This window comes from Salmo salar, chromosome ssa02 (genome assembly GCF_905237065.1).
Source record: "Salmo salar chromosome ssa02, Ssal_v3.1, whole genome shotgun sequence".
NCBI lineage: Eukaryota > Metazoa > Chordata > Actinopteri > Salmoniformes > Salmonidae > Salmo > Salmo salar.
This window is the reverse complement of record NC_059443.1, coordinates 76,555,235-76,577,352: the sequence shown is the minus strand read 5'-3', so window position 1 is coordinate 76,577,352 and position 22,118 is coordinate 76,555,235. Positions and strand designations below refer to the sequence as shown.

The following is a 22,118-nucleotide window of genomic DNA, read 5'->3' as shown; positions in this document are numbered from 1 at the left end:
CCCCAACCAGAAGCCAGGATTACAGGCAACATTCGCACTGCCGCTTTCAAGGAGCAAGACTAACCCGGAAGCTTATAAGATATCTCGCTATGCCCTCCGACGAACCATCAAATAGGCAAAGCGTCAATACGGGACTAAGATCGAATCGTACTACACTGGCTTTGACACTCGTTGGATGTGGCAGGGCTTGCAAACTATTACAGACTACAAAGGGAAGCACAGCCGAGAGCTGCCCAGTGATACGTGCCTACCAGACGAGCTAAATAACTTCTATGCAAGTAACACTGAAACATGCATGAGAGCATCAGTTGTTCCGGATGACTGTGTGATCACGCTCTCTGCAGCCGATGTGAGGAACACCGTACCCAAACCAGCCGTGCATGTGCACCATTGTGCGCAAATTGATTTTGTCCCCCAACGCCAAACGCGATCACAACACGCAGGTTAAAATATCAAAACAAACTCTGAACCAATTATTAATTTGGGGACAGGTCGAAAAGCATAAAAAATGTATGGCAATTTAGCTAGCTAGCTTGCTGTTGCTAGCTGATTTGCTGTTGAGTTGTTATTTTACCTAAAATGCACAAGGTCCTCTACTCCGACAATTAATCCACACATGAAACGGTCAACCGAATCGTTTCTAGTCATCTCTCCTCCTTCCAGGCTTTTCTTCTTTGGACTTTATATGGTGATTGGTGTTACCACGACGACCTACCAAACTCAGTTCATCTTTGTCACCCACGTGGGTATAACCAATGAGGAGATGGCACGTGGGTATCTGCTTCTATAAACCAATGAGGAGATGGGAGAGGCAGGACTTGCACCGTGTTCGGCATCACAAATAGAACTGACTTCTATTTTAGCTCTTGGCAAAGCAGACGCTCGTTGGCGCGCAATAATTGAATAAAATGTACGTTTACATTTATTTTGCAACGCTCACGCACGCGACGCGAGCAGCATGGTCAGCATGTAAGACCTTCAAACAGGTTAACATTCACAAGACTGCAGGGTCAGATGGATACTCTGAGCATGCGCTGACCAACTGGCAAGTGTCTTCACTGACATTTTCAACCTCTCCCTGTCTGAGTCTGTAATACCAACATGTTTCAAGCAGACCACCATAGTCCCTGTGCCAAAGAACGCTAAGGTAACCTGCCTAAATGACTACCGACCCATAGCACTCAAGTCTGTAGCCATGAAATGCTTTGAAAGGCTGATCATGGCTCACATCAACACCATTATCTCAGAAACCCTAGACCCACTCCAATTTGCATACCACACCAATAGATCCACAGATGATGCAATCTCAAATCTCATCACTAAGCTAAGGACCCTGGGACTAAACACCTCCCTCTGCAACTGGATCCTGGACTTCCTGACGGGCCGCCCCCAGGTGGTAAGGGTAGGCAACAACACATCTGCCACGCTGATCCCCAACACAGTGGCCCCTCAAGGGTGCGTGCTCAGCCCCCTCCTGTACTCCCTGTTCACTCATGACTGCACAGCCAGGCACGACTCCCAACACCAACATTAAGTTTGCTGATGACACAACAGTGGTAGGCCTGATCACCGACAACGATGAGACAGCCTACAGGGAGGAGGTCAGAGACCTGACCGTGTGGTGCAAGGACAACAACCTCTCCCTCAACGTGATCAAGACAAAGGAGATGATTGTGGACTACAGGAAAGAAGGACTGAGCATGCCCCCATTCTCATCAACGGGGCTGTAGTGGAGCAGGTTGAGAGCTTCAAGTTCCTTGGTGTCCACATCCCCAACAAAATAACATGGTCCAAGCACACCAAGACAGTCGTGAAGAGGGCACGACAAAACCTATTCCCCCTCAGGAGACTGAAAAGATTTGGCATGGGTCCTCAGATCCTCAAAGGTTTTACAGCTGCACTGTCGACAGCATCCTGACGGGTTGCATCACTGCCTGGTATGGCAACTGCTCAGCCTCCGACCGCAAGGCACTTCAGATGGTAGTTTATACGGCCCAGTACATCACCAGGGCCAAGCTTCCTGCCATCCAGGACCTCTATACCAGGCGGTGTCAGAGGAAGGCCCTACAAATTGTCAGACTCCAGCCATCCTAGTCATAGACTGTTCTCTCTGCTACCGCACGGCAAGCGGTACCGGAGCGCCAAGTCTAGGTCCAAGAGCCTCCTAAATAGCTTCTACCCCCAAGCCATAAGACTCCTGAACAGCTAATCAAATGGCTACCCAAACTATTTGCATAGTCTAAGTTGCTTCTACCCCCCAGAACGCTGTTGCTACTCTCTGTTATCATCTACGTATAGTCACTTTAATAACTCTACCTACATGTACATATTACCTCAATTAGCTCGACACCGGTGCCCCCGCACATTGACATTGACTCTGTACCGGTACCCCCTGTATATAGCCCCGCTATTGTTATTTACTGCTGCACTTCAATTATTTGTTATTCTTATCTCTTACTTTTTGGGGGTATTTTCTTAAAACTGCATTGTTGGCTAAGGGCTTGTAAGTAAGCATTTCACTGTAAGGTCTACACCTGTTGTATTCGGTGCATGTGTAACCGATTGTGAAATGGCTAGCTAGTTAGCGGGGTGTGCGCTAATAGCGTTTCAATCGGTGACGTCACTCGCTTTGAGACCTTGAAGTAGTTTTGCCCCTTGCTCTGCAAGGGCCGCGGCTTTTGTGGAGCGATGGGTAATGATGCTTCGTGGGAGGCAGTTGTTGATGTGTGCAGAGGAGCCCAGGTAGGGGCGAGGAGAGGGACGGAAGCTATACTGTTACACATGTGACAAATATAATTTGATTTGTCATATTTTTGTCATTGTATAGCATTTTATGCACTAGTGTTTATGCTAGCTAAGAAACCACTGTTAGACACATGTTGCCTGTCAGGTTCTTAGCTAGCTAGCTAGCTAGCTAGTCAGCTACTGTTAGACACATATTGCCAGTCAGCTGATAGGCTAGCTAGCTAAGAAACTATAGTTAGACATGTTGCCTGTCAGCTGACTAGCTAGCTAGCTAAGAAACTACTGTTAGACACATGTTGCCTGTCAGCTGACTAGCTAGCTAGCTAAGAAACTACTGTTAGACACATGTTGCCTGTCAGCTGACTAGCTAGCTAAGTTATAGCCATTTGAGTAGATTTTTTTGTCACTATTGTTATAGCAGATGACAAATGTTTATCTTATTTGTTATCGCTAAATATATCTGCCTTTTATTATAGGCAAGTCAAACCCGTTTTTATGATTCCTGATAGATCACCAAAATAAATAAATCACAACACGTTTTTGGACTCATTCAGTAGTTTTTACCAAATTAAGTAGAATTCTATTGGAAATTAATGTTGAAAGTTCCATTTATATTCCTCTAACATAATTTGAAAATTATGCTGTTGGTGCTTCCCATTGACAATAACTTTTGATAAATTGCCCAATGTCAAAACACAGTTTTGAAGTGTCTGATGCTCCCGCAGGTGAAGAAGCCGGGTGTGGAGGGCCTGAGCTGGCGTGGTTACACGTGGTCAGCGGTTGTGAGGCTGATTGAATTCTCTAAAATGAGGCTGGCCAAATTCTCTAAAATGACTTTGGAGGCGGCTTATGGTGGAGAAATTCAATTCTCTGGCAACAGCTCTAGTGGACATTCCTGCAGTCAGCATGCCAATTCCACGCTCCCTCAAAACTTTAGATATCTGTGGCATTGTGTTGTGTGACACAACTGCACATTTTAGTGTGGCCTTTTATTGTCACCAGCACAAGGTGCACCTGTGTAATGATCATGCTGTTTAATCAGCTTCTTGATATGCCACACCTGTCAGGAAGATGGATTAGCTTGGCAAAGAAGAAATGCTCACTTACAGGGATGTGCACAATATTTGAAATGAGCTTTTTGTGTGTCTGTAAAATCTATGGGATATTTTATTTCAGCTCATGAAACATGGGACCAACACTACATGTTGTTTATATTTTTGTTTAGTATAGCTGTCAGGTAAAAGTAGATGATAGCAGACAACTGGATCAATGCCTGATTGCTCATTGCGCCTAGTTTTAAATGGTTGGACAGTAGAAACCAGGGTGAGAGAAGTTATTGGGATTTATTGTCCTTCACAATAAGATCCTACTAGGTCCAAGTCTCTATTCAAAAATATTTTTTATCTCAACGAGACTAACATGATTAGCTAAATAAAGATTAAATAGACTAAAGTAATCAAATGTTTGGTCGAATGATATTCTCTATGTAGAATACTTTCTGGGGTCACCAGGACAAACCTAGCACATCTCCATCCACCCTCCCAGATACCACCTCTACCGGTAGTGCCTTACTGCTAGATCTGAAGAGTGTGTCTGTGCGGCTGGTCGACTTTAGGAAAACAACTGGGGTGGAGTGGAACGGCGAGAAGAGGAATTTATATTTCATAAAGTAAGAACAATTAGTATGTGTGGATAAAACCACAGTCTGCTTCTGTGACAGTTCATTGATTAATAATAAATACTGACCATCATGTTTTGTTCATGGGCCCATATTTGCAGAACCTAATTAGTCTTTGTTTCATAGGAGACAGCTCTAGCCTTCGCACTCTCAGTGGGAGGGGCTTATCCTCTGGGGAGCCTCAACATAACGATGTGGTCAGAGACACCCAAAGAAGCATCTGCGGAGACGTATAGGGAAGGACCCTCATCGCTGCTGCTTTGACTGGAGAGGGTTATTTTTCCAGCCCAGCGGATCTTGAAGTACAACGAATAATCCATACAGGAGAGAAACCTTACAGACTCTCTCAGCAAAGGAATAGTTTCGCTGCATCTAACACCATAAAATCTAATCTGAGAGACTTCATATAGGGGATAGAGGCCTTAGCCCACCTTGATTTGGGGAAGAGCTTTGCTCATACAAGAATGCTGACTTAACACAAGCGTGTACACACTGGAGAGAAACCTTATAGCTGTGATCTACACTGAACAAAAAATATAAACTTAACATGTAAAGTGTTGGTCCCATGTTTCATGGGCTGAAATAAAATATCCCAGAAATGTTCCAAACACAAAAAAGCTTATTTCTCTAAAATGTTATTCACAACGTTTTGTTTTACATCCCTGTTAGTGAGTATTTCTCCTTTGCCAAGATAATCCATCCACCTGACAGAAAACACCTAGTGGTCAGTTCCAGATCTCTAAATAAAGGATCTATAGAAAACATCTATAAGGTAGAATTGAGTAATATGTTAGTGTTTTGATTACATGTTTTAACTGTGCACGCCTTTTTTTCATGTTAAGAAGTACGTAGTAAGCCTTAGACAACTAAGCCTGTATGTTAATAAAATCACAGAAAAAGCTCATCTGAACTTAAAAAAGATTTTTTTCACAATTTACATTTGCCTGAGAACATTCTAAATGCACCAAAATGTATCCTGAAGTGAGATTACGCGAAGCATCATCAGCCACAACTGCTCTAGCAATAGGGTTTACCATTGATATATCGATACTCGATTGGTCTGGTCTGTGTGTGATGACGGCATAGCATACATTGGAACCAAGCAAAGAATGAGCTAGCCCTAAATAGATTAGTCTTCCAACATTGTGGGAATTTCTACATTCAATCTCCAAAATACAGCTTAAAACTGATCTCAAAACAACGTTATCGAAGGAACATCAAGCGAAAGTCACGAGGTATACTTCTTTCCCACTTGGTCATGTTGGACAGAGACGTGCTAGCTAGCCTTTCTACTGTACCTGGTAGGTAGCAAATGTTCTTTTAATCACAGCTGGCCTGGTATATTGTTTGCTGCCTTTATTCAGAATGCACCGTTTCAGTTTCAATTACTCAATATTTTGGACAAAAACGGACGAATGTAACTAATGCTGGGAATGTCAATACAATCAAACTAGCAAGGGCAATGATCACAAGTCAGTTATGACGTGGCTAATAGGCTAGCGCATCTGTTTGTGTGGCAAGCTTGAAGCACGGAGCCTCATATTAGCTAGCTGCTGGGTGGATGTCATTGGAGGTGGAGGTGTGGGCGAGTGACCGATTTTTAACCCCTCATATCGTTTTTCGGTGGCTACAACTAGATCCAGGTGTTATTTGGTTAGCTAGCAAGAAATGTGATTCGCTTTGCTAACTAGCTATGCTGAACTTGAACGACTGTTATCCAGTTAGCATGTCTCTAGCGTTCTTAAAAGTCACTCTGGCTGTCTACTCGGATTTCAGAGCACTCTGGTCTGTGTGCGCGTGATGCAGAATAGTTGATGGATTTACCAACACGCAACACCAGCTGAATATATTGCTTAGGAATTTTCACATATGCCTTATTCTACATCATTCCCAAACATTCTATTATTATTATTATTATTTTTTTTTCACCTTTATTTAACCAGGTAAGCTAGTTGTGAACAAGTTCTCATTTACAACTGCGACCTGGCCAAGATAAAGCAAAGCAGTGCGACACAAACAACAACACAGAGTTACACATGGAATAAACAAGCAATAACAGTCAATAACACAATAGAAAAAAGGAAGTCTATATACAATGTGTGCAAATGGCATGAGGAGGTAAGCCAATAAATAGGCCATATTAGCGAAGTAATTACAAGTTAGCAGATTAACGCTGGAGTGATTGATGAGCAGAGGATGATGTGCAAGTAGTGATACTGGTGTGCAAATTAGCAGAAAAGTAAAAAACAATATGGGGATGAGGTAGGTAGATTGGGTGGGCTATTTACAGATGGACTATGTACAGCTGTAGCGATCGGTTAGCTGCTCAGATAGCTGATGTTTAAAGTTAGTGAGGGAAATGTAAGTCTCCAGCTTCAGCGATTTTTGCAATTTGTTCCAGTCACTGGCAGCAGAGAACTGGAAGGAAAGGCTCCCAAAGGAGGTGCTGGCTTTGGGGACGTCCAGTGAGATATACCTGCTGGAGCGCGTGCTACGGGTCGGTGTTGTTATCGTGACCAGTGAGCTGAGGTAAGACGGAGCTTTACCTAGCATAGACTTATAGATGACCTGGAGCCAGTGGGTCTGGCGACGAATATGTAGCGAGGGCCAGCCGACTAGAGCATACAGGTCGCAGTGGTGGGTGGTATAAGGGGCTTTGGTAACAAAACGGATGGCACTGTGATAGACTGCATCCAGTTTGCTGAGTAGAGTATTGGAAGCTATTTTGTAGATGACGTCGCCGAAGTCGAGGATCAGTAGTATAGTCAGTTTTACTAGGGTAAGTTTGGCGGTGTGAGTGAAGGAGGCTTTGTTGCGAAATAGAAAGCCAATTCTAGATTTGATTTTGGATTGGAGATGTTTGATATGAGTCTGGAAGGAGAGTTTACAGTCTAGCCAGACACCTAGATATTTGTAGGTGTCCACATATTCTAGGTCAGAAGCGTCCAGAGAATTGATGCAGGTCGGGCGGGCGGGTGCGGGCAGCGAACGGTTGAAAAGCATGCATTTGGTTTTACTAGCGTTTTAAGAGCAGTTGGAGGCCACGGAAGGAGTGTTGTATGGCATTGAAGCTCGTTTGGAGGTTAGTTAACACAGTGTCCAAAGAAGGGCCAGATGTATACAGAATGGTGTCGTCTGCGTAGAGGTGGATCAGGGAATCACCCGCAGGAAGTGCGACATCGTTGATATATACAGAGAAAAGAGTCGGCCCGAGAATTGAACCCTGTGGTACCCCCATAGAGACTGCCAGAGGTCCAGACAACAGGCCCTTCGATTTGACACACTGATCTGTCTGCGAAGTAGTTGGTGAACCAGGCTATGAAAATGATCATATCTAAGTGCTCGCTTGTCAGAATTGTAATTGAAAAAGTGTAATTCTTCCTGGGGGTGTACAGTCATGGCCAAAAGTTTTGAGAATGACACAAATATTAATTTTCACAAAGTCTGCTATTTGCCATGCAAATGAACTGAATCCCCCCCAAAAAACATTTCCACTGCATTTCAGCCCTGCCACAAAAGGACCAGCTGACATCACTTCAGTGATTCTCTCGTTAACACAGGTGTGAGTGTTGACGAGGACAAGGCTGGAGATCACTCTGTCATGCTGATTGAGTTCGAATAACAGACTGGAAGCTTCAAAAGGAGGGTGGTGCTTGGAATCATTGTTCTTCCTCTGTCTACCATGGTTACCTACAAGGAAACACGTGCCGTCATCATTGCTTTGCACAAAAAGGGCTTCACAGGCAAGGATATTGCTGCCAGTAAGATTGCACCTAAATCAACCATTTATTGGATCATCAAGAACTTCAAGGAAAGCGGTTCAATTGTTGTGAAGAAGACTTCAGGCCGCCCAAGAAAGTCCAGCAAGCGCCAGGACCGTCTCCTAAAGTTGCTTCAGCTGCGGGATCGGGGCACCACCATTAGAGCTTGCTCAGGAATGGCAGCAGGCAGGTGTGAATGCATCTGCACTCACAGTGAGGCGAAGACTTTTGGAAGATGGCCTGGTGTCAAGGGCAGCAAAGAAGCCACTTCTCTCCTGGAAAAACATCAGGGACAGACTGATATTCTGCAAAAGGTACAGAGATTGGGCTGCTGAGGACTGGGGTAAAGTCATTTTCTCTGATGAATCCCCTTTCCGATTGTTTGGGGGATCCGGAAAAAAGCTTTTCCGGAGAAGACAAGGTGAGCGCTACCATCAGTCCTGTGTCATGCCAACAGTAAAGCATCCTGAGACCATTCATGTGTGGGGTTGCTTCTCAGCCATGAATAAAGAATGGTACCAACACATCCTCCGAGAGCAACTTCTCCCAACCATCCAGGAACAGTTTGGTGACGAACAATGCCTTTTTCAGCATGATGGAGCACCTTGCCATAAGGCAAAAGTGATAACTAAGTGGCTCGAGGAACAAAACATCGATATTTTGTTCCTTGTGGTCAATCCTCAAACAAAACCCCACAAATTCTGACAAACTCCAAGCATTGATTATGCAAGAATGGGCTGCCATCAGTTAGGGTGTGGCCCAGAAGTTAATTGACAGCATGCCAGGGCGGATTACAGAGGTCTTGAAAAAGAAGGGCCATCATTGCAAATATTGAGTCTTTGCATCAACTTCATGTAATTGTCAATAAAAGCCTTTGACACTTATGAAATGCTTGTAATTATACTTCAGTATTCCATAGTAACATCTGACAAAAATATCTAAAGACACTGAGGCAGCAGACTTTGTGAAAATTAATATTTGTGTCATTCTCAATACTTTTGACCACGACTGTATATGAACAGATTTGAATAAGATTTAATGTTGATACAAAGCTGTTACTTGGCTCGAACCCGGGTCACATCGCGCTCTAGTGGCTCTTTGTGGCCCACCACTTCGGTTGTCAGCTAAACAGTGTTTCCTCCGTCACATTGGTGTGGCTGGCGTGTTTAGGAGCGCTGTTTGGCGGGTCGTGTTTCGGAGGATTCATGACTCGATCGTAATTGGATGGAAACGAAATTGGGGAGAAAAAGGTGGGTAAAAGAATTAGAAAATGAATACTTTTGCCAAAATTGATTCTCTGAACATTATCTCAAGTTCCCCCATTAGGCTGCGATGTGCTGCACTGCAAGTCACAGCAAGCACTGCCAACCTGCCTCACGTCAAAAGGCAGTGCATTGTCCCACACACGAGTGCACTGTATCATATCAATACTACTGGCACTGACCAAATCTTCTACCGGACAGAAAGTTTAAATGTCCAAGTTTCGGTTCCAACGAGTTATTGCTGTAGCCTACAGAAAAGGTCATGTTGGTTATCAAAAATTGACACGTGGGTATAAATTACTACTAATCGGTTACCCAAGCGAGTATAAATGAGTCAACAGTTGAGTCATCAACTTTATGAAATTACAGCCTGATCCGCTCCCATCGATGAATTTAACTTCAATGGCTTTCATGTGTCTGTTTACTGCACACAACAGAGCGAAACTGTACAGACACATGCCTAGGGTGACCACATTTAAAATACCTACATGCAGGACAACAGGATCATTTTGCAGGCAAATTGTGGAACAGTGTAGCCTACATGAATAAAACCATTTGGCAGCATTTACATATGCATTTAGATCTGATTGAATTACTGTTTTGTGAGCAAATTAGAACAGATGGTGTTAAACTATACAGCCTTCCTGTATTAACTTCAAGTACTAAAGGTTATGATATGGACAAAGCAATCTAGCCTGAGAGCATATTTCTGTCCTGCCCTTTTGGAGCAGGACATGTAATGTCCATGGCATTTTCATTGCAAAAGTCCTGATCTTCTCAAATGTTTGCTGGGTTGTGTCCAGTCCTGGGGATGTTTTCACATCTCTGGGAGGAAGGACGTCAACATTGCACAGCAGCTGAAACCTGGTTCCATCTGAGGGAAAGCTCCTTGGCCACAACAACACCAGGCTTCAGACAATTAAACCTGTAAAGGACGAAAGCAGACTAAAATAGACAAGACATTCAAACCTTGCATACCAGAAATAACATTAATTAACCCCCAAGTCCAAGCAATACGTTTTTTATTTTTTTTATTTAACCTTTATTTAACTAGGCAGGTCAGTTAAGAACAAATTCTTAGTTACAATGACGGCCTACCAAAAGGCAAAAGACCTGCGAGGACGGGGGCTGGGATTACAAATAAATAACATGTAAATATAGGACAAAACACATCACGACGAGAGACAAGACAACACTACATAAAGAGAGAGCTAAGACAACAACATTGGCAGCAACACATGACAACACAACATGGTAGCAGCACAAAACATGGTACAAACATTATTGGGCACAGACAACAGCACAAAGGGCAAGAAGGTTGAGACAACAATACATCACGCAAAGCAGCCACAACTGTTAGTAAGAGTGTCCATGATTGAGTCTTTGAATGAAGACATTGAGATAAAACTGTCCAGTTTGAGTGTTTGTTGCAGCCTGTTCCAGTTGCTAGGCACAGCAAACTGAAAACAAGATCGACCCAGGAATGTGTGTGCTTTGGGGACCTTTAACAGAATGTGACTGGCAGAACGGGTGTTGTATGTGGGGGATGAGGGTAGATATCTCAGATGGGGAGAGGGAGGCCTAAGAGGGCAGTACAAAGACAAAATAGCTGAAGTGTTTCTTGTTCACCCTCGATCATCTCCTTGTACTGATGGTGGAGAGCAGGTTTATGCTGAAAGACAAATTACTGAAAAAGGTGTTGAAACATCAATGAATTAATCTGTTATAGATTGTTATTTCCTGTTGACCTCTACAGCTGTACTAAAACGTCCTGTACACACTTAACCTGCTTCCAGTCCAACAATGGCAGTGCAGACACAAGATTACTAGCTAGATTTAGCAAACATTTAGCTTCATAATTACCAGATTACCATCCCAATCGTGAAGCATGGGGGTGGCAGCATCATATTGTGGGGGTGCTTTGCTGCAGGAGGGACTGGTCCACTTCACAAAATAGATGGCATCATGAGGGAGGAAAATTATGTGCATATACTAAAGCAACATGTCAAGACATCAGTCAGGAAGTTAAAGCTTGGTCGCAAATGGGTCTTCCAAATGGACAATGACCCCAAGCATACTTCCAAAGTTGTGGCAAAATGGCTTAAGGACAATAAAGTCAAGGTATAGGAGTGGCTCAGTTGGTAGAGCATGGTGTTTGCAAGGCCAGGGTTGTGGGTTCGATTCCCACGGGGGACCATTACGGGGGAAAAAATGTATGCATTCACTACTGTAAGTTGCTCTGGATAAGAGCGTCTGCTAAATGACTAAAATGTCAAATGTAATGTAAGTGGTATTCATCTAGCTAGTTGAACATGCAAGGAAAAATGACCTTAATCTATTGTCCAATAGCTAGCTAGCTAGCGATCATTTCATTGTGGCTCGCTAACTAACCAACTTAGCATGTGTCCCTAATCACTTAAAATGGGGTTTGATTAGCATTCACACCACAGTGGCTATTTTCAGTAGCTAGCTAGTTGAAAATGACAAACATGAAAAAGAGGATCGTCATGCAGGGCTTAGCACATCAGCTATCAACCTTAACAGCAGAATGCAGCTGGCCAGCTCAGCTAGCTAGCTGGCTATAACTTTACCTGTATGCAACTGTCTATTTAACTAGCTATATAGCGAACTATGGATAATGATGATTCACGGCAGACTGAAACACTTTCAAAATAATCCTTCCCACTCGGCTTCAACCAGTCCAGACTGCTTTAGCCACAAAAGACAGAGCTGCGTCGATACCAGCAGCTGTATTCAGGACAACACTGGTATGGAAAGCTGTAGCTACACGTTACATGTTGTCCATGATGAAAATATGAGTAAATCCAATGGACCTTTCAAATATCTGCTGCAGCAGAGAGCAGGAGGTGCCATTTGACAGAGAAGCTTTCCACCCTATTAAGCGCCATCAACAGCTCGATTAACAAGTCTGGTTGTGCTCTAGACTTCCCTTCTCTCAGCGTGACCAGGACAGCGGCAGTCTGAACACAAAGTAACCCTTTTAGGCCCCACTTCATCCACCCACCCCAATGCCCAGACTAGTGCCAACAACACAGCAGAGAAGACTGAAACTGCATCAGACATCTGCCTCCCCTGGTGTATCTGAAACTGAGGAACATGTATCCCAAACCCTGCTCTCCCACTGCCTGGGTTCCTCTGTGAAGATCTGCAAGTAGGGACCCCATGCCCGCCGTAATTGAAATGGCTCCCTTCCACAGATCTCCCTATATGATATCATCTTAGTTCCTAGGTATTAATCCAACTAAGGCAAAACACAACAGACGTAAACCACCATCTCATCTTGACATGCATAGCCTTTTCATGTCATTTTGTGACTATACCAACATTAATATTTAATTTTAAAGATGCCTGAATATTCCTAAACCAATTTAACACTCAAAGTAAAAAGAAACAACATTTTAGGGTGAAATGACAGATGCAATCGTTAATGTGTTCTAATCTTTCATTTTCATTACAGGTCATCTAACTGAACTATATCTGTCTTGACATTGACTTCATTGCTGTTGTTGCCACGTGAGCAGGACAATATGAGTGGAGAGAGGGAAACGTTGATGGATGAAATGGAACAGAGTTTATACACTTTAACCAACGACAGTTTACGCTGCCTGTGTGAACGCAGTGGAATAGGTGGCAAGGATGGCTCTGATGTTCAAGGAAAGAATCACCATCACTCATTGTGCCGTAAAATCCTGGAGGAACTTGGGAAAAATGCAGATTCAATGGAATCGGAGGAGCAGGGAATGTCTTGGTTACTCCGACTGAAAGAGGACATCAGAAAGATACAGGAGGATTGTATCGGTGCACCTTTGAGTCCCAGCCAATCCATTGATGATGATGCTGTAGACTGTGATGAAGAAGGGAACCAGAAGGACATGGATTGGTTACCTAGCAAAAGGCTGGAGGTGGAACCCATGAGTCCCAGCCAATCATTTGATGATGACGCTGCAGACTGTGATGAAGAATGGGATGAGGAGGACAGGGATTTGTTGCGTAGCAAAGGGCTGGAGGTGGAGTCAGCACCAGAGAGACACACACCAGAGCAGAGGGAGGAGAGCGTGAGTGGGTCCCCCTCTCTGTCCTCTCCTGGTAATGCCTTACTGCTGGGTCTGAAGAGGGTGTCTGTGTGGCTGGTCGACTGCAGGAAAACACCAGGGTTGAGAGGAACTGCTGGAGGAGACGAGGAGGAGGAAGGAGACATGATTCATCAAAGTAAGTGCAGCAGGATACCTTTTGTTTTGGTTCTAAGTACCATTGTGAAGTGTTGTTGTCTAACATTACAGTGCAGTCTGATATCAACGTTTTGTAAGTTGCATCAATACCTTTTTTCATTGTAGAATCGTTAAACATAGAGCACAGCGACTTGCAATGCACCCCTCTGCCCTCTTACATCACTCCATTACCTCTCTCTGCCTCTGACCCATCTCTCTGTCTATCCTCCCTCTCTCACATCACTCCATTACCTCTCTCTGCCTCTGCCCCATCTCTCTGTCTATCCTCCCACTCTCACATCACTCCATTACCTAGCCTTAACAGGAAGCCAGTGTAGAGGCTATCACTGGAGTAATATGATAGTTATTTTTTTGGTTCTAGTCAAGATTCTAGCAGCCGTGGTGTCGCAGACATTCTCTTGGAAGAGATACTGCAGATTCTTAAAAAAACATTTAGTATAAGATTTGCAAAAATGAAGCAATCAACCATCACTAAGAATAGTTAAGAGTTGAAAGCTCAATGAACAAAGTTGTCTCTCTCCTCTTAAAGAAAGTACATCCTTTAATCTTTGTGACAGTTAGCAGATGTGTAGAATCAGGCCCTGGGAACAGAGTTGTAAAAAGTAATTTAGCTTGTCTGTGTAGATCAAGATAGCTGATATCGCCACCATTCTCTGTTCCTCCCTGCGCTTCCCACATAGCTAAATTCCTGCCGATCGTAAACACAGGAAGTTGCATAATGCGGTTGCACCCAAGCAGCTCATTAATCTGTATTCTCAGATTAATGACGAAGTCACACAAGACTAGCACAAGACTAGCATGTATCCGTAAAAATACTAACATATAACAATGGACAAATCTCTAAGTAAAACAGCATAGTATGTCTAATTAAACAGTATAGTACATAATGAATATTACATTTCCACCACAGTGATTAGCAGCACTAACTGAAGTGCATTTAGTGCTTATCTGGGTGGCAATGTTACAAAGATGGGGGGGGAAAAAGCTGCCCTTGAAATATTTTTTATGTGTTCGTCAAAAGAAATGTCAGGGTCTAGAGTAACGCTGAGGTCCTGCTGTTTTATTTGAGACGACTGTACAACCATCAAGATTAATTGTCAGATCAAACAGCAGATCTCTTTGTTTCTTGGGACCTAGAACTAGCATCTTCGTTTTGTCACAGTTTAAAAGTAAAACATTTGCCACCATCCGCTTCCAGGGTAAGCAATTTTGATGCTTCAACATGTTTCATTGAAATTTATAGCTATGTGTTCTCCGCATAGCAGTGAAAAAAGCAGTGTTTTACTACAAAAGGTCATCTTAAATTTCACCAGCTGACCCACGACCGGGGAGAGAGAACTTACCGCTGTTCTGAGTGTTTGTTTCCGAATGACATCACCAAGAAGTAGAATAAATACTGGTCCTAAAACAAAACCTTGACTAACACCCCGAAACTTACAATTGATTTGTCAGAGGACAAACCATCCACAGAGACAAAATTATATATTTCTGACAACCAAGCAAGAACTTGTCCATGTTAGACCAATTAGGGTTTCCAATCTCTCCAAAATAATCTGGTGATCGGTGTCAAAAGCGGTAATAAGGTCTAGGAGCACCAGGACAGATGCAGAGCCTTGTACAGGGTCCCTATTTTTCACTCTGTTTTCTCCTGTCACAGCCATTAAAGTCTTCAATTCCCGAGCAGTTTCCTTCCTCTCCGGCAACAGCGTTAGGAAAGACTCCTGTATATTTGTAGTGACTGGGTGTATTGATGCACCATCCAAAGTGTATTTAATAACTTCACCAGGCTCCAAGGGTTATTCAAGGTCTGTTTTATGTTAAAAAAAAATAATTATACTCCTGAACTTATTTAGGCTTGCCATAACAAATGGGTTGAATACTTGACTGAAGACATTTCACCTTTTCTTGTTTTTATTAATTTGTAAAAATCTCTTAAAAGATAATTCCACTTTGATATTATGGGGTATATGTGTGTAAATTCAGGCTGTAACACAACAACATGTGGGAAAAAATCAAGGGGTGGGAATACTTTTGGAAGGGACTAATACCTCAATATGATGTCACTTTCTTCTGTTGGACAAACTGTATTCACTGTTTTGTTTGTTTCTTTCACACAGGAGAGAGACGTGGCAACCGTGGATCTTCTGGGGAGTCTCAACAACAACCTCATGCTGACAACACAGACTGGAGTCTCCCCACATCAAAACACCTCAATAAACAACCACAGAGACATACAGGGAAGAAACCACACCACTGCTGCTCTGAGTGTGGGAAGACTTTCGGCTGTCCAGCGACTCTCAAAATGCACAGAAGAATCCATACAAGAGAGAAACCTTACCGCTGCTCACAGTGTGGGGAGACTTTCAGTCAAAAAATTACTCTTAAGATTCACCAGCAGATGCACACTGGGAAGAAACCTCACCACTGCTCTGACTGCGGAATGAGTTTCAGTGTTTTATCAAGCTTGAAAATCCATCAAAGCACCCACACTGAAAATAAACTATTCCAATGCTCCAAGTGTGGGAAAGGTTTTGCAAACAACCACTATCGAAAAATACATGAGAAAACAGTACATGAGCCTCCCACAGAAAGGTCTTACCACTGCTCTGACTGCGGGAAGAGCTACAGTTTTTTATCAACCTTCAAAAACCACCAAAGAAAACACACAGGAGAGAAACCATTCCAATGCTCCAAGTGCGAGAAAAGTTTTGCTCAGAAATCCACTCTAAAAGCCCACGAGCAAACACACATGCCTGCTGCAGAAAGGCCTTACCAATGCCTATTCTGTGACAAGAAGTTTTGTATTTCGGCATCCTTTAATTTCCATATGAGAATGCATACTGAAGAAAAACCATTCCAATGTTCCGTCTGCGGAATGCGGTTCATTCACGCCAGTTTACTGAAAGCACACAAACATAAACACAAGCCCTCTGCCGAAAGGCCCTTCCACTGCTCTAAATGTGGGGCGTGTTTTACTACAAAAGGTAATCTTAAATTTCACCAGCTGACCCACGACCGGGGAGAGAGAACTTACCGCTGTTCTGAGTGTGGGCATTGTTTCTCTCATCCGATATATCTGAAGAAACACCAGAAAAGGCACAGTAAAGAGAAGTCCATTGTCTGCGACCTGTGCGGGAAGACCTTCAACCATCCAAGCAACTTCAAAACGCACATGAAGATACACCAAGGAGTGAAACCGTACCACTGCTCCGACTGTGGCAGGAGCTTCGTATTCCGCCAAGGTTTAACAACACACCAGCGTGTGCACACCGGAGAGCTGCCTTACGTCTGTGATCAATGTGGAAAGAGGTTTTCTCAGTACAATTCTTTGGTGATTCACCAGCGAACACACACTGGGGAGAGACCTTACCCATGCTTTGTCTGTGGGAAGAGCTTCAGTCGGTCACAAAACCTGGCTGCACACAAGAGAACTCATACTGGAGAGAAGCCTCACGCCTGTGATCAGTGTGGGAAGAGGTTTTCCCGAACCGACGCACTGGCTGTACACAAGCGCACCCACACTGGAGAGAAGCCTTACAGCTGTGATATATGCAAGGAGAGGTTCACCTATTTAGTAGCCATGTTGAAACATAAGAAAGGACATGGACATCCTGCAGGTGATGTTCTCTGTGCTGAATGGCCTCAGGATGATTCTAGCTCTGTTTATGAATAGAGATAACTTTGTGTTGTAACTTGCAGAAGACCTCATCAATTTGTCGTTTTACTTACAATCTAACAGAGAGAGACACACAAACACTCTCACACGCAGACAAACCCAGAGGGCGGCAGGTAGCCTTGCAATTAAGAGCGTTTGCCCGGTAACCGAAAGATCGCCGGTTCCAATCCCCGAGCCGGCAAAGGTTAGGAAGAAAATGTGCTGTTCTGCCCTTGAGCAAGCCAGTTAGCCCCCGTCAACTCCTCCCCGGGCACATATGAAGTGGATTATGGCAGCCCGCCGCACCTCTGTGATTCAGAGGGTTCAGATGCGGAAGGTTGAAGGCATTTAGTTGTGCAACTGGCTAGTTATCCCTAATTTCCTTTCCACCCAGAGGAATCGGGAGCACAGAGTGGTTTTTGAGAGTGGTTACCAAGGTTTTTGAGAGTAGTTACTATGTTTCCTCCGCATTGGACTGAATCACAAAACAAGGATTTGTGGCTTTTAAATTGTCTGAAATCACAGTGTTGTGTTTTATGCATACACACCTGACAGGTATAGGATCAGGTTCTCCTCCCCAAATCCTATTATTAAGCATTAGTGGCAAAAAAATGCTACAAGATCAGCATCTAGGGGCAACTTCACCCAACACTTTCCCCTTCCCTGGGGGCTGTTCCAGATGGCAGATTCATTGAGTTACTCTACTAAATATTCTGAAGTATCATTTTTTTAGGGACAAATATAGACTTGAAATTGGCATGGTGTCATTAACTTGAAACCAGCAACACATGTTCATGTTTAGCTTTCAAAATAAACCCCTGATTTAAGAGATCAAATGGTTTAAGGATCTGGTCTCTGGAACTCGCCGCTGCTCCCAGTCACAGTAACGCAGGAGTCAATTCCACCATGCCAATTTCAAGTCCTTATATTCCTTTACCAGTATGGTTAAGTTATTTCAGAATATTTAGGACTAAATATGTTTCCATGGTAACTTAAATCTTCATGCAGATTTCATGTGAACATTTGAAATAAATTCCTTTATTGCAAGACATAAATCTTTATCAATGAAACGTGAAGTTTTAAAGGTGTAATTAAATGAAAATACATGTCTTATCTGAAATCTGTTTTATAGGTCACAAGTGGAATTAGGTTATAGGTAACCTGTGTAGCCTCGGTCTATGGCATGTTAAAGCCCTAGGCTCCAGTCCTCTTAATTCTATATGGTTGTATAAATATGTTGTTATATACATTGTTTATGTATGTAGAGAGTAGTAGTAGTAGTACATATACAGGTATAATTGAGGAAACACTAACATGAGGCTTTGCGGCAACCAGAACATTTTCACTGCTCCTTGGCATAGATTCTACAAATGTCTGGAACTCTATTGGAGGGATGTGACACCGTTCTGTCACGAGGAATTCCATCATTTGGGTTTTGTTGATGGTGGTGGAAAACGCTTTCTCAGGCGCCACTACAGAATCTCTCATAAGTGTTAAATTCGGTTGTGATTTGATGACTGACACACACACTTTAACCCCCCTCTGTGCTCCTTGGAGACCCCTCTATCAAAGTCACGGAGATCTCTTGTAGCCCAAATAATGCTAATTTTTATATGATAATTAACTAACAAAAAACACACCTGTGGAAGCATCTGCTTTCTATATACCTTGCCTCATTTAGTGTTTCCTTTATTTTGGCAGTTACCTGTATATATCAGAGAACACGCACACATGTATGCATTGCACCACACATGCATGTACACGCAACCACACACATAAACATGCATGTATGCACACACACACGTACATGCAGACTCAATTAAAGAATGAAAGCACATGGCAAAAGACAGCTCATAATTACTGATAACAATTATGTGTTGTACAAGCTTTTATTTGTTTTTTACATTGCTTAAACATACTTAGTATTACATTGTTAACATTGTGTACATTGTGACTGAAATCATTTCAAATACTTTATCTGGGCTTGATTGAGTTTGACTGGCGTGAACTCTGGACTGACATTGTGTATATGTATACATTTCAGTAGGCTTACATTAAATAAGATGAGAACTGTAAGTGATTTATGGATGTGTAAGTATCTAGTGACCCCCTTCACCCCCAAATCATTACAAAATTCACGTGTGTTTTCAATGGTGACTATGGCAACCTTATGTCTTCTCTCTTGTGTGCGCTGGTGTACTTAAAAAATGTGTTGATTGAGCAAATCATTTCCCCACAGACAGAGCAGAGGTCAGGCTTACAATTTACATTTAACTCATTTAGCAGACGCTCTTATCCAAAGTGACTTACAGTAGTGAGTACATACATTTTTCACAATATTTCATACTGGTCCCCGGTGGGAATCGAGAGACTCTTCTCTGCCTTGTCAGCTTCATGACGTTGTTGAGGCTTCCCAGAGGATCCACAATAGTCACGTCTCTCTCCTGTATGAACGGGAACATCAGACAAACGGTAAATACAGGTCATATCTGCATACAGTCGATATCAATGTTAACATTTGAGGTGTAAACCAATATTACTGTAGCTATGAGAGGCAGCATCCATCACATTGCACATCACCCGTACTAGAATGAGGAACTGGCGTGCTCAACTCAAAACTATACAGTAACAAAATGTCTTCGGCTGCGGGGTTTAAAAGGCATGTATATACTGGAAAGGCTGTTCTTTAAGTTTTCATGTCTGACGAAGGCTGTCGCAGAAACACAGCCGTTTCCTGACCGCTGCTGCTTAAAAAGACCTTCAAACATAAAGGATATTTCTGTGAGTACAGATTTTTTTATTTTTCACTTGTACTGCTGTGGAAAAGACACAATTTAAAAAAGTAACAAAGTAACAATTTCTATGAGCCATCAGATTATGATAACACACAATTACAATCAACAAAGACGTAGTTTTAAGAAAGTTAGTTCACCCTAATAACAAAATGACATACTGGTTTCCTTACACTGTAATAAGTCTGTGGACAAGATAACACTAAAACACACACAACAATCAACACAGATAGTTAATAGAATACACATCAATAATGGGAAAGGACTTTGTTGTCAGTCTAGAGGGAGGGGTGTCAGTCTAGAGAGGGAGGGAGGGGTGGGTGTCGTCTAGAGAGAGACAGAGGGAGGGGTGTCAGTCTAGGGAGAGAGGGGTGTCAGTCTAGGGAGAGAGGGGTGTCAGTCTAGAGAGAGGGGTGTCAGTCTAGAGAGAGCGATGAAGGGAGGGGTGTCAGTCTAGAGAGAGGGAGTGAGGGAGGGGTGTCAGTCTAGAGAGAGGGAGGGGTGTCAGTCTAGAGAGAGAGGGAGGGAGGGAGGGGGTGTCAGTCTAGAGAGTGAGGGAGGGGTGTCAGTCTAGAGAGCGGGAGGGAGGGAGGGAGGGAGGGAGTGAACGAGATTTGACTTCCAAAGAGTTCCAGGGTGTGTTGAGAGGTAGTGTCCCGTCCTCCCAGGCCGTTGGCATGGTGCAGGAGCAGATATTGTCAAAGTAGTTGAATGGGCTAGTAGGTTTTTAATGAGTGGAAGTGGAAGCTGCAGGGAATTACATTTACATTACATTTAAGTCATTTAGCAGACGCTCTTATCCAGAGCGACTTACAAATTGGTGCATTCACCTTATGATATCCAGTGGAACAACCACTTTACAATAGTGCATCTAAATCTTTTAAGGGGGGAGGGGGGGGTTAGAAGGATTACTTTATCCTATCCTAGGTATTCCTTAAAGAGGTGGGGTTTCAGGTGTCTCCGGAAGGTGGTGATTGACTCCGCTGTCCTGGCGTCGTGAGGGAGCTTGTTCCACCATTGGGGTGCCAGAGCAGCGAACAGTTTTGACTGGGCTGAGCGGGAACTGTGCTTCCTCAGAGGTAGGGGGGCCAGCAGGCCAGAGGTGGATGAACGAATGAATTACATGGGTGTATGACATTTTACTAAAGAAGAGTTTTATATGTTAATGAGATTTATATGAAATTGTGGGATACCAGTGGAGGCTGGTGGGAGGAGCTATAGCAGGACGGGCTCATTGTAATGGCTGGACTGGAATAAAGGGAACGGAGTCAAACGTGAGCTTTGTTCGAATACTCATACTAACCGCACTAACCATACTATTTGCGATGTAAATTGAGTATGTAGTATGTTTTTTGGTCATAGTATGGATATAGTTAGTATGCTAAAAGTTCCCAGATGTCGTACTAAATTTGCCAAAATAGGAACTATACAAGCAGTGGACACTATTTCCGTGCTTTTAGGGCCCATAATGCAATTCTTCCGAAAATAGGCGTGGCTTCACAATGTTTTCAGATTTGAAGAAAATTAAATAAAATATGCAGCCGAAGTCTGATGAGAGCGGATACAAATTCATTGCTTTAACCAATTATGACAAATGTTAAGAAAATGTTGAGTAATGTAATAAAGTAATGACTTGTCAAATAAGTTACACGTTATGTTGGCTGACAATTTGTTAGCTAAGCTATCCTTACGAACCGCATAGCATTACATCAGTACGTACCTGTATGTTAGTTGGCTACTAATACATCGAATACATAATTCTGGCTATCTACTCCGATTTCAGAGCACTCTTGTTTGAGTGTGCAGCTCAACACCTTGAATATATTGAATATATGGCCGGTGTTAATAAAAGTAGGCCAAAAAAAAAGCGTAATTAAATTGTTTCCAGTAGCACAGTTACATTCACCAACGCTCAGGATAACATGAAAACAGCCTAACCAGCTCTGCTAGGGTAAGTAAAATGGTCAGAGTGAGG

The 22,118-nt window shown here is 43.1% G+C and overlaps 1 protein-coding gene across 4 annotated transcripts; it reads left to right on the top strand.

Annotated features, from left to right (window-relative positions):
* The first annotated feature begins 5,489 nt into the window (after positions 1 to 5,489).
* LOC106593117 (oocyte zinc finger protein XlCOF6) lies at positions 5,490 to 19,427 on the top strand. 4 transcript variants are annotated; one of them, XM_014184474.2, is made up of 4 exons: positions 5,490 to 5,658; positions 6,825 to 6,952; positions 12,925 to 13,676; positions 15,814 to 19,427. In XM_014184474.2, the coding sequence occupies exons 3-4, from the start codon at positions 12,995 to 12,997 to the stop codon at positions 17,367 to 17,369; spliced, it is 2,238 nt and encodes a 745-aa protein (XP_014039949.2). In that variant the 5' UTR covers positions 5,490 to 5,658; positions 6,825 to 6,952; positions 12,925 to 12,994; the 3' UTR covers positions 17,370 to 19,427. The 4 variants fall into 4 exon arrangements, with proteins under 4 accessions (XP_014039949.2, XP_014039944.2, XP_014039930.2 ...); XM_014184469.2 differs by having other exon boundaries at positions 5,490 to 5,724; XM_014184455.2 differs by lacking the exon at positions 6,825 to 6,952.
* The last annotated feature ends 2,691 nt before the right edge of the window (positions 19,428 to 22,118 follow it).